General features: G+C 40.1%; 1 protein-coding gene across 4 annotated transcripts in view; it reads left to right on the top strand.

The window, feature by feature from the left end:
* The window catches only part of aplp2 (amyloid beta precursor like protein 2), a 63,515-nt gene continuing 51,101 nt past the window's right edge, over positions 1-12,414 (top strand). For 2 of the 4 annotated variants that reach the window (XM_087795063.1, XM_087795062.1), the window contains exon 1: positions 1-214. In XM_087795063.1, coding sequence (XP_087651189.1) covers positions 143-214 — 72 coding nt within the window. In that variant the 5' untranslated portion in view covers positions 1-142. The remainder of the gene's footprint in view (positions 215-12,414) is intronic. The other 2 variants (XM_087795061.1, XM_087795060.1) reach the window with 1 other exon arrangement.

Below are 12,414 nucleotides of genomic sequence, written 5' to 3'. Positions count from 1 at the left end.
CCCTCTCTCAGCTCCAGACTGGAAACAGGCGCCGCAGGACTGTGGAGACTAAACTGATCTTTCCCGGGACTTGTTTGATTCTCTCAACATTCACCTCGTGTGTTTCTGAAGTATACGGACGAGCGGAGATCGTGGCTCAGAGATGGGTTCCGTGCCCGCGATAACAGCCCTGATTCTGGGTGTCGTGGTCCCTGCGCTCGCCGGATACATTGAGGTTCGTAATCCGCTTTAATCCCTGACACGCTGCTGGGTCAACTCCATGTGGAGCACCTTGAGTTTAGATCTCGAGATCCCAACTTTTTTTTCTCCAAAAATCTGATGTGGTGTGTGTTAGAAGCTCTTGAGTCCCGACCCTTTGGTCTTGGTTCTGGTCCAGGTTCTAAAGGCTGGATCGCTGGACTTTTAATGGTCTGCTGCAGAGATCAGATGGAAGACAAGTGGAGCTTTGTCAGGCCTCCTGGGAAACACTGCAATGGATCGTCAACAACACGCCGCTTCTGCGTGTAAATATAGAGCAGATATTTGAGTCCAGTCTTCCTCAGGATGTCCCCTCCATGAACCTGCTTTATGGACCCCTCTCTCCAGCATGACTCACACCTGGCTAGAAGTTCCAGTGTGTAGTATGTCAGCAGAGACTCCCAACATGAAGTCCCCCCGTGGTTCATGACCATAGATCAGGAGGTCGTGGGTTTAAAAACCCAGCAAGTGGTCCAAAGGCCAGACCTGTGGTCCTTCATGTGTGGTGGAACACTAGTGTCTTCTGATGTCCTGTAGTTTGATAAGATGGACGGACTCGACTCACAGTCATTGATCTCTCAAGGTTGAAGGTCACAATCCGACCTGAAGGTCAAAAAACCACCAACAAGTAACAATGTCGGTATGTTGGACGTGAAGTGAACATGTCTTGCTTTCATCACATCCACAATCCTGGATGTTGACCTCATATGATTCTAAAATTCTTCTTCCCAACGTTCCTCCTTCCACAATTATCTACAGTTCTGGATGGTTTTTATGAAATAAGAGCAGAGCATGTAATGGAATAGTGTTGAGCCGTTTAGCATAGTGTTCAGTTGCAAATTGTTCTTTACGTGGTTAGCGCTGTGCGTAGTTTGTTACATTGTGTAGCGTAACGGTGTGTGACTTAACATAGTGTGGCATTACCTAGTGTGGCGTTACGTAGTGTGGCGTTACGTGGTGTGGCGTTACGTGGTGTGGCGTTACATAGTTTGGCGTTACGTAGTGTCGCGTTACGTGGTGTGGCGTTACGTGGTGTGGCGTTACGTGATTTGGCGTTACATATTGTGGCGTTACATATTGTGGTGTTACATATTGTGGTGTTACATATTGTGGTGTTACGTGGTGTGGCATTACGTTGTGTGGCGTTACCTGGTGTGGCATTACGTTGTGTGGCGTTACCTGGTGTGGTGTTATGTGGTGTGTCGTTACGTGGTGTGGCGTTACGTGGTGTGGCGTTACGTGGTGTGGCGTTACGTGGTGTGGCGTTACGGGGTGTGGCGTTAAGGGGTGTGGTGTTACATAGTGTGTCGTTATACGGTGTGGCGTTACGGGGTGTGGCGTTAAGGGGTGTGGTGTTACATAGTGTGTCGTTACACAGTGTGTCGTTACACAGTGTGTCGTTACACAGTGTGTCGTTACACGGTGTGGCGTTACGTGGTGTGGCGTTACGTGGTGTGGCGTTACGTGGTGTGGCGTTACGGGGTGTGGCGTTAAGGGGTGTGGTGTTACATAGTGTGTCGTTACACAGTGTGTCGTTACACAGTGTGTCGTTACACAGTGTGTCGTTACACGGTGTGGCGTTACACGGTGTGGCGTTACGTGGTGTGGCGTTACGGGGTGTGGCGTTACATAGTGTGTCGTTACATAGTGTGTCGTTACACAGTGTGTCGTTACACAGTGTGTCGTTACACAGTGTGTCGTTACACAGTGTGGCGTTACACAGTGTGGCGTTACTTAGTGTGGCGTTACATAGTGTGGCGTTACACAGTGTGGCGTTACACAGTGTGGCGTTACTTAGTGTGGCGTTACTTAGTGTGGCGTTACTTAGTGTGAAGTTACTTAGGGTGGCGTTACATGGTGTGGCGTTACACTGTGTGGCGTTACACAGTGTGGCGTTACTTAGTGTGGCGTTACTTAGTGTGAAGTTACTTAGGGTGGCGTTACATGGTGTGGCGTTACACTGTGTGGCGTTACACAGTGTGTCGTTACACAGTGTGGCGTTACTTAGTGTGGCGTTACATAGTGTGGCGTTACACTGTGTGGCGTTACACAGTGTGTTGTTACACAGTGTGGCGTTACTTAGTGTGGCGTTACACAGTGTGGCGTTACACAGTGTGTTGTTACACAGTGTGGCGTTACACAGTGTGTCGTTACACAGTGTGGCGTTACACAGTGTGGCGTTACACAGTGTGGCGTTACACAGTGTGGCGTTACACAGTGTGGCGTTACACAGTGTGGCGTTACTTAGTGTGGCGTTACACAGTGTGGCGTTACACAGTGTGGCGTTACACAGTGTGGCGTTACACAGTGTGGCGTTACTTAGTGTGGCGTTACACAGTGTGGTGTTACTTAGTGTGGCGTTACTTAGTGTGGCGTTACTTAGTGTGGCGTTACTTAGTGTGGCGTTACTTAGTGTGGCGTTACACAGTGTCGCGTTACTTAGTGTGGCGTTACACAGTGTGGCGTTACACAGTGTGGCGTTACACAGTGTGGCGTTACACAGTGTCGCGTTACTTAGTGTGGCGTTACTTAGTGTGGCGTTACACAGTGTCGCGTTACTTAGTGTGGCGTTACACAGTGTGGCGTTACACAGTGTGGCGTTACACAGTGTGGCGTTACACAGTGTGGCGTTACACAGTGTGGCGTTACACAGTGTGGCGTTACACAGTGTGGCGTTACACAGTGTGGCGTTACACAGTGTGGCGTTACTTAGTGTGGCGTTACACAGTGTCGCGTTACTTAGTGTGGCGTTACACAGTGTGGCGTTACACAGTGTGGCGTTACACAGTGTGGCGTAACACAGTGTGGCGTTACTTAGTGTGGCGTTACACAGTGTGGCGTTACTTAGTGTGGCGTTACACAGTGTGGCGTTACTTAGTGTGGCGTTACTTAGTGTGGCGTTACACAGTGTCGCGTTACACTGTGTGGCTTTACTTAGTCTGGCATTACATAATCTGGCGTTACATAGTGTGGCGTTGCGTTGTGTGGCGTTATGTAGTGTGGCGTCACAAAGTGTGGCGTTACGCTGTGCGACGTAACACTGTGCGACGTTACGCTGTGCGACGTAACACTGTGCATCGTTACCTTGCATACGTTACGCTGTGTAGTCTTGGGGAGTGATTTATGATCTTATAGTCATACCATGTTACAGTATAATACGACAAAGTACAGTATAGTAAAACTGTAGAATGGTGCAGTACAGTGTAGTGTCTTATAATGATACTATATATTTTCTGGTGCTACACAATTGATCAATTATGAGAATGTAATTTTGATGTTACACTTGTATAAGTATATTGTGCTCAATAGCGGTGGAGAGAGAAGCTCACAGAAGGTTCTGTGCGTCTGTCTGCTGCCGACTCCACCGTTGTTGTTGTTATCAGGAAACGTTCCGCTCCGGCATGTGTAGGTCAGCTCGACTCTATTGTTGGAGGGAATAATGGATATTGGGTCTCTACATAATCCACGCCGCTGCACCAGCGATTCGCCCTTCCTCGCCGTTAATCGATGAAGTGCAGACTGTCCAGACGACGGATGGATCGAGTCCACTTTCCTGATCACTCACTCCAATTAAAAAGAGAACCTCGACAATGAAAGCTTCCTGGGCTCCACTGTGTGCGAGGCAGGAAGAGACTCCTCTGGTGTCGAAGTCATTCTCAACACTGAGGAAGTTTAGCTGAAACTCTGATCCGATATTTGACTGCCAAGTTTACAGTGTTAAGATAACGGTGAATTAAAAAAAGCTAGTTGGGCAAAGAGAAAAAAGAGTAGAGTAAACAAAACCCCAGAAACTTAAACTACTGTTTTCATAAAATAGAATTATCAACGCACCTGAAAATTTCATGAAAAAATGACCATCAGAGGAGCATTAAATAATAGTATAATTTAATTAGCAAAATAGTAACTTTTCCATAGGAAAAAAAGAGTCTGGGGAAACCCATAATAATAATAAAAAAAATAAATAAATGAAAGAAATGAAATCAAAACCTGATCATCAGAGAAAAATAATAAAATAAAATCTATAAAAACGTTCAAAAACCTTAGTAATATTCCGAAGTTGTTAGCCAAAAAAAAAGGCCATAAACAATCAAGACATAAAAAGAAAGGTGTTAAATTGTTACATTAAATCAAAGAAAATAACAAATAAAGTCACAGATAGAAAAAAAATGGTGATTATGTGGGAGAAACTAGTTGATCAGCAACATAAATTAAATTTAAAAGTCTAAAAATGCAGAATTAACCTGAGTGGAAAATAAAACTCCTTTACTGTTCGTCAATAAAAAAGGTTTCAATGGTCAGAAAGATAAGAATATTATGAGTCAGTATTATTATCATGTCAGAAAATTCAAAACAACAATAATGAAATTATAAAAGGTTTAGCCAGTAGAAAACTAGGACAAAAATAACAAAGAAATTAAATAGAAATTAGAATAGAATTGATACAGAAACTCCGAAGTCATTAAAATAACAATTATAATGAAAAATACAAACAAAAGTAACCAATAAAACTAGTGAAGTAAACTAGTTAAAGATGACACAATAGTAAATTTGAAAAAATTAAATGGAAGTAAAAGATCACTAATAAAATAAAATACATTTTCTGAACGTTTTTTTCTTAAATAATAAGAAACTTTGTTGAAGTGATTTAAATTGAGTATAAAAAAAGCTGACTAGAAAGCCTTATAACAATATTACATAATACAGTGATTTATATTTACTAAACCCAACAGGAAGTATGATTGTAATGGTGTTTTTTTATTTCAATTATCCTTTCTTAATTATCTGGTTTTTTTTTCCTCCTTCAAAAACTACACAGTCCTGTCCTTCAACATCAGTTTTACTTTTATTCGAGGTCTCAATAGAATTGCAACTAACTCAGAAGCCGCTAAAAGTATCTTCAGACTTCTTTTGTAATCTTGACTTCTTTTTTTTTTTTTAATACATTTTCTGAAATCCAACTCCGTCGGCATCAGCTTGAAGAGGTCACTGAGAGTGACATGACTAGCTAGACTGGTTTGGTGTGAGGAATAAAATAAAAAACGGTTCCTCCTGTTGAGTCGTCGTCTATTACTGCTGCGACCTCGTCTTCGCCGCTTTGTCGATCTGAACCTTGAGCTCAGATTTATTATCACGTTTCATGTCCCTCGGTCTATCAGGTTTATATATCCGGCCTCCATTGTTGCTGCCGTGTTGTGACTGTCCGTGGACCAGCTGCGTCAACGTGCAGAAGACTTTCTTCTTGTTTCTTCAGCTGCGTCACATGACCCTGCTGGCTCTGTGCAGCCGAGCCGAGCTCCTGGTGAATCTGCAACAACACCAGATTGTTAAGAACCTCCAGAGTTGGTTCTTTCCAGACGTCCACAAATAGATGGATGTGGCACTCGTGGTCAGCTCTGGAGCTAATGCCTATATTTAAAAAACCCATAGTGGTTTTTTTTTTGCCGTCTTGTTTACTGTTGTGTGGCATCCAAAACAAAAATGTAATATAAAGACGTGCATCTCTTCTGATCCTGGTTATGATGGATGGTCTGGTCCTGATCCTGATCCCTTCCACATGTGGTGGTGCGTCCCTGCTTCTTCACTTTAGCTTCAGAGCCAGAATTCCATGTCGACACACACAAAGGCCTGGAAACAAACGCACAATCTCTACACAAACTAAGGGGTGGGCTGCTTCTGACGCTACCGAGCCAATCAGAACGCAGGATACTAAACACATGCTCATGTTGTTGCGTAAAACCATCGCACAGTTAAAATGTATCTTATTTATTAATAAATTCCATACATCAATCAGAATTAAATGATGCGATAATAGATCTGTGGTAAGATTTTTATTAAATTCTTACAAGAAATTCAGTATAAACAAGAAATTAATTTAAGAAAGTCAACTCTTTCATTTACTTTCCAACCTTTTTATCGTTCTTATCGCCCCGGATGATTGTTACAGTCAAAGTCTTGGTCCTTTTATGGTGTTGTTTATACTCTGGGTGTGGCCCTGGTGTTGTGTTTGGGTGTTTGCATTTGTTTTGACCTTTCTCAGCCACCGTTGGATCTACAGATCATCTGGAAATTGTACTTATTTCTCGATGTTATTGGAAAATTTCCTTTAAACGTCTCACAGAGATCATGTGATACATTCTGTGTCGTGATAGCCAATCAGAGAGCAGGAAATCCCGATTGAAGACGGACGGACGGCTTTAGCTTTTTTTGTAAAACTAGCTTCTCTCAGGACTAGCATTAGCACATTGTGAGCAAATCTTAAAGTCAAACAAGCTGTTGATTCTATAATGAAATGTCAAACAAGTGTTCAAACATGGCCACGAGTGCTCAGGTGTCGGTTCAATGAGAAAGTGACTCATTTTAAAAAGTCCCGTGACTCTTAAGAAGTTCACGCACGTCATGTGATCCGTGTGTTTCCTCGGCAAACGTTAAGCGCTTCTGTTGGTTTCGTCGCTGACCTTTTTGCGAGGGAAGGAAGGAAGAGTTTGGTCTTCATCACCGTGTCCTTCCTCGCTCTGCAGGAAACAGGAAGTCCCGGTCGGCCTCTGAATAAACAACGTTTGATCTGCCTTCGTTGGCATTAGTTGTTCTAAAGATCGAGTTATATTTACTGTCGAGAGGTTTTTTTTGTTGTTTCAGCGAGTAATGGGATGTACGGAATAAAGGTCGGCGGAAAGATGAAAGGTCACGAAAAGGTTCTACATCACATGAAAGGTTGCTGGGGAAAGAAAGAGAAAATAAATCTTGACAAGTCACCAAAGAGAAACTAAACGAACTCATCGACCCGTCAGGTCTGACTCTCACTGGCTTTTATACAATTTGGTGAATCTTTGGAGTCAAACTCCTGGACGACCCTGAGCCGAGGCCCCGAGACGCTCCCTCAGACATGATGGATGTCTCTCTCTCTCTCTCGTCGGCCCTTTTTCTTTTATCCTCTCGCTGCCGTAAAGAGTTCACCTTTGACCCCCCCGGTGTGGCGTGTCAATCATGTTGACGGGGCATGTGTCGCCTCCACCTCCGCTCGCCCTTGAAGTTGAAGATTAGCACGTAAAACCTCGCGCTCGGCGGTGGAACGGCCCGGGAAATCCTCTTAAGGACCAGACACACCGTGGGTGTTTATTGGAAGGTTCTAATCCCACCGCCTGCACTCAGCCATCGATTCAAGGGAACCAGAAGCACACTTACGGAGCTGCAAACATTTTTTTTACAATCTAACAATTGAAAATATAACATTTTACTGATAAATATAAAATAAGATGGTAGAATAATAATTTTAAAAAAAAGCATAACGTGTAAATATAAACTGTATCTCAAATATGGCCCATTAATCCCATCTATCAAATATGAGCTTTTTCTCACCTTTATTTATTTTTGCTAAACCAATAGACAAAAGAGTTGAAATGTTGTTTTTGGAAAAGTTTATTTTGCGCTATTTAATCATGTTATACCATGATAACATCATGAAATAATGTGATGCGTATCAAGACAGAACGTGATAGTTTTATAAAATAACATGATTGGTAGTAAGAATTAACATGACACTATCAATAATTTACATGATTTTATCAACAATTAATGTGATAAGTATCAGAAAATAAAGTGATGGTAATATGAAATAATGTGATTGGTATTAAAAAATAACATGACACTATCAAAAATTGACGTGATACTATCAAGAATTTACATGATACTATCAACACTTAATGTGATAAGTATCACAAAATAACATGACAGTTTTATGAAATAACATGATTGGTATTAAGAATTAACATGACACTATCAAAAATGAACGTGATACTATCAAGAATTTACATGATACTATCAACAATTAATGTGATAAGTATCAGAAAATAAAGTGATGGTAATATGAAATAATGTGATTGGTATTAACAAATAACATGACACTATCAAAAATGAACGTGATACTATAAAGAATTTACATGATACTATCAACACTTAATGTGATGAGTATCACAAAATAACGTGACAGTTTTATGAAATAACATGATTGGTATTAAGAATTAACATGACACTATCAAAAATTAACGTGATACTATAAATAATGTACATGATACTATCAACAATTAATGTGATAAGTATCACAAAATAACGTGATAGTTTTATGAAATAACATGATTGGTATTAAGAATTAACATGACACTATCAAAAATTAACGTGATACTATAAAGAATTTACATGATACTATCAACACTTAATGTGATGAGTATCACAAAATATCGTGATAGTTTTATGAAATAACATGATTGGTATTAAGAATTAACATGACACTATCAAAAATGAACGTGATACTATAAAGAATTTACATGATACTATCAACACTTAATGTGATGAGTATCACAAAATAACGTGACGTTATTATGAAATAACATGATTAGTAAGCAAGTCATTTTTATTCTTAAAGTGCCTTTTTTTCGCAGACCAGGGTTACAACAACAGCTTTTAAACAACTAAACAGTACACATTTGAAAAGCATACAAATTAAAAAACTTTAGAAGGTGAAGACAACACTTGGAAATAACGTGGTAATATCAAGAATTTACGTGATACTATCATAAAAATGAAGGAAGGGAAGGAGACCTCCTGAGGGATCAATAAAGTTCTACCTTACCTAACCTAAAAAATAACGTGACAATATAATTAAATAATGCAATAAGTAATACGAATAATTGTGATAATATCCTAAAATAACATGATTAGTGTCATGAATTCACTTATTTAGTATCGAAAAAAAAGTGATAATGTCATGAAATAATGTGACAGTATTGTGCAATAACACGATTAGTAAGCAAGTAATTCAACAAAACTATACACAGTTAAAATACATACACAAATTTAAAAACAGGAGGTCAAGACAACACTAAGAAATAACATGCTACTATCAAGAAATGCCATGATACTATCAAGACATAACATGGTACTATCAAGGAATAACATAATACTATCAAGACATAACATCATACTATCAAGAAATACCATGATACTATCAAGATATTACATGGTTCTATCATGGAATAACATAAAACTATCAAGACATAACATGATACTATCAAGGAATAACATAATACTATCAAGACATAACATGGTACTATCAAGGAATAACATAATACTATCAAGACATAACATGATACTATCAAGAAATACCATGATACTATCAAGATATTACATGGTTCTATCATGGAATAACATAAAACTATCAAGACATAACATGATACTATCAAGGAATAACATAATACTATCAAGGAATTACATGATACTATCAAAACGTGATAAGTATCACAAAATAACGTGACAAAATAATGAAATAATGTGATAAGTTATACAAAATAGTGTGATAATATCATAAAATAACATGAATAGTGTAATAAATTAACGTGATTGGTATCGAAATAACTTGATAATATGAAATAAGTCTTGATAATATCACGCAAATAACATGACGATGCCATGAAATAACGCGATAATCTCAGGAAACAACCCCATTAGTATCAAGAAATGACGTGATACTATCATAAAATAATTGTGTAAGCCTGCTGGCAGCTCTGAACCTCCGTAGGGAAACATCTCCAACAACCCATTAAAAAGAAATCGTAATAAACGATGAGTCATGGTCGTGATTCCAGACCTGGAGGTTTGCAGTTCAAGTGCAGCACCGACTCAAAAGAACATCAATCGACTTGTGTCGTCGACTTGGATTTATTTGTCATAAAAACCCCGTTTGTATTTGTAACGTTTCTAGAGTCCAATTTGAGATTCCGGATGTTGCGATGAATCTTCTGATCGTTGGAGCTCCACCTGAGCCGCCGGCGGCCAACGATAACCGCGGCCAGGATTTTTTTTTGTGCTCAGGAATCCATGGCCTGGAGTGTGAACGGCTCATTGCCACCACACCGCTACTCGCCCTCCTCCCCGTGATGGCGCCGGAGCCTCTGCTCGACTTTATTTTTTAATGCATTTCCGTGTGAGACGAGCGGTCCGGGGCGATGCAGGGGCTTTAAACCCCGTCACCCCACCACTCATGTGACTCACTGCCGCCTCCTCTTCTTCTTCTTCTTCTTCTTCTTCTTCTGCTGCGCATCAATAAAACATCTTTATCTGTGGTTGGAGTCCCCCCACCCCACACGTGGAGCATCGTGCCCCCTCGGCTCGTCTGCTCAGGTGAAACGGCTCTCATTCTTGCAGCCTCAGTGACTCATCCTCCTCCTGCTCTGATTTCCCTGCAGCTGAGACACAGAGTCGGTTCGACGGCGACAGACGGCGGCTTCTCTTCGGATTCTCTCGGCAAGAACCGGCGCGTCGAACAAAAGGCTTCAAAGAGAAACCGAGCGTCGTGGCTGCAGCGAAAAAAAACAAAAAAAAACGGGTCGGATTTGTTCTTCGGTCCAAGTTGTCTGGCTGAAGAAATACGATTTTTCTGGATGTTTTGAAGCTTGTTTCGGTGACCACGGGGATGCTACTGTTGGTTGTCGTTTGAGTCCGACTAGTCGGCCCTTTGTTTTCAGCCATTTTAAATTCAGAAAAAAACCCTCGATGAAAGTCCAAATATAGTCTTCAACATGTTTGTTGGTGACAAACTGCAGCTGCCGATTCATTTCATGAGGCCTACTGGGTTAATGGAGGTAAATGAAGGTAGAATATGGCGATGTTGATGTGGTAGACGTCCAACAAGAGATGAATTGAAAGGAAAGAACCGTTTTGGTATCAGTAGATCAGTAAAAGTGAGTTTACAGGTCGATCTTGTAACAAGACATTACGGGAAACAAGCGAGTTCCTGGTTTATGTTATTTCAAGAGATGAAGCGTCCGTTTGTTTTCAAAACAAAACGATTTCCCCACGGTTATAATCCGTAGATCAGTACATTCTATGAATTGTTTTTTCTTTCTCTGCGAGCGATATTTCAAGTTGAATTTAAATTACAAATACATACGAGGAAACATAAGATTGCATTTGATAACTACCACTAAAGCATTTAACTTAATTTTTTTTCCCCTGCATTGGATCATCATATGAAACTGCTTGAGACCTTGGCTCCTGCATCTGTCTGTTGTAAATATCACAATGTCAATAATAATTTGTATACTAAATAATTGAACTTTTATTTTTTTAAAAACATTAGTTCAAAGAGTCTAATTTCTTACACGAAACGATGAAAATTTGGTTAAAGAAATTGGATTTTAAAAGAATGTATTTGCTGATCATTTGTTAATTTAAAAAGCACAGTTTGCAACATCAACAGCACTTGAAGTGGTGCGTTCAAGGACTGGTACGAGGCAGTTTTGCAAGAACGTTTGAAGCTCCGTGACTGAGGTCGAAGCTCTTGGATCCTCTCGTCCTCCCTCTCCTTGACAAAGTGCTACAGTTGCTAACAGGGACGCCACATAACTGCAGCTTCCTCCATCTCTCTCTCTCTCTCTCTCTCTCCCTCGTTCTTTCTCTCCCTCGGGATCTACAGTTACACTGCGCTGCTTCTATCTCTTTCACTTCTGACATTTCAATTTAATGGCTCCTCTGGAGAACAGAGAGCCACGTCGAGGAGGAGACAGGAGGGTGTCCTGGTCCCGGCCTCGGAGGAGACCAAATGAAAGTTACATGGCTTGACTTGCTGCGGATCCGGTCCTTGTGGTGGTTTAATTGTGTCCATAGCGGGGCCACATGTGCACCTTTTTGATGAAAAGAGTGTCTTTTTTTGTCCTAGTTTATTCCTCAGTTTATACTGGCGATCTTTTGACTGGTTATAAAATAAATCAAATCATAGAATATTTTATGAATAACAATTCAGACATATTTTCTTAACTTGCTAATTTTCAAGATTAGTTTTATTTAATCACATAATAACTGAAGATGAGTTCCCTTTGCATTTTGATAAAAATGGCATTCTTTAACTTCAAATGATGAATAAATCTAATATATTTTATACTTGTTAATTTAACATGCAACCCCTTGCATTTTGAACAACAATTTCACGTTTTTTTTTTCTTCGAACTGATATTTTTCATAATTTATTATTTTAATACATAATAATGTTTTGAAGCAGGAACCTTGTTTTAACAAGGGACCGGTTTAATGTTGGCGTTATATTCACAGATCGACCTTCAGATGCAAAAAGTAAAATCACTTTCACTAGTTAACATATTTTTACTTAACTTTTAACTAAACTTTGAT

Source organism: Callionymus lyra, chromosome 7, assembly GCF_982586985.1.
Source record: "Callionymus lyra chromosome 7, fCalLyr1.hap1.1, whole genome shotgun sequence".
Classification (NCBI taxonomy): Eukaryota; Metazoa; Chordata; class Actinopteri; order Syngnathiformes; family Callionymidae; genus Callionymus; species Callionymus lyra.
The sequence above is the reverse complement of the archived record's forward strand: the minus strand, read 5'-3'. Positions and strand labels throughout refer to the sequence as shown.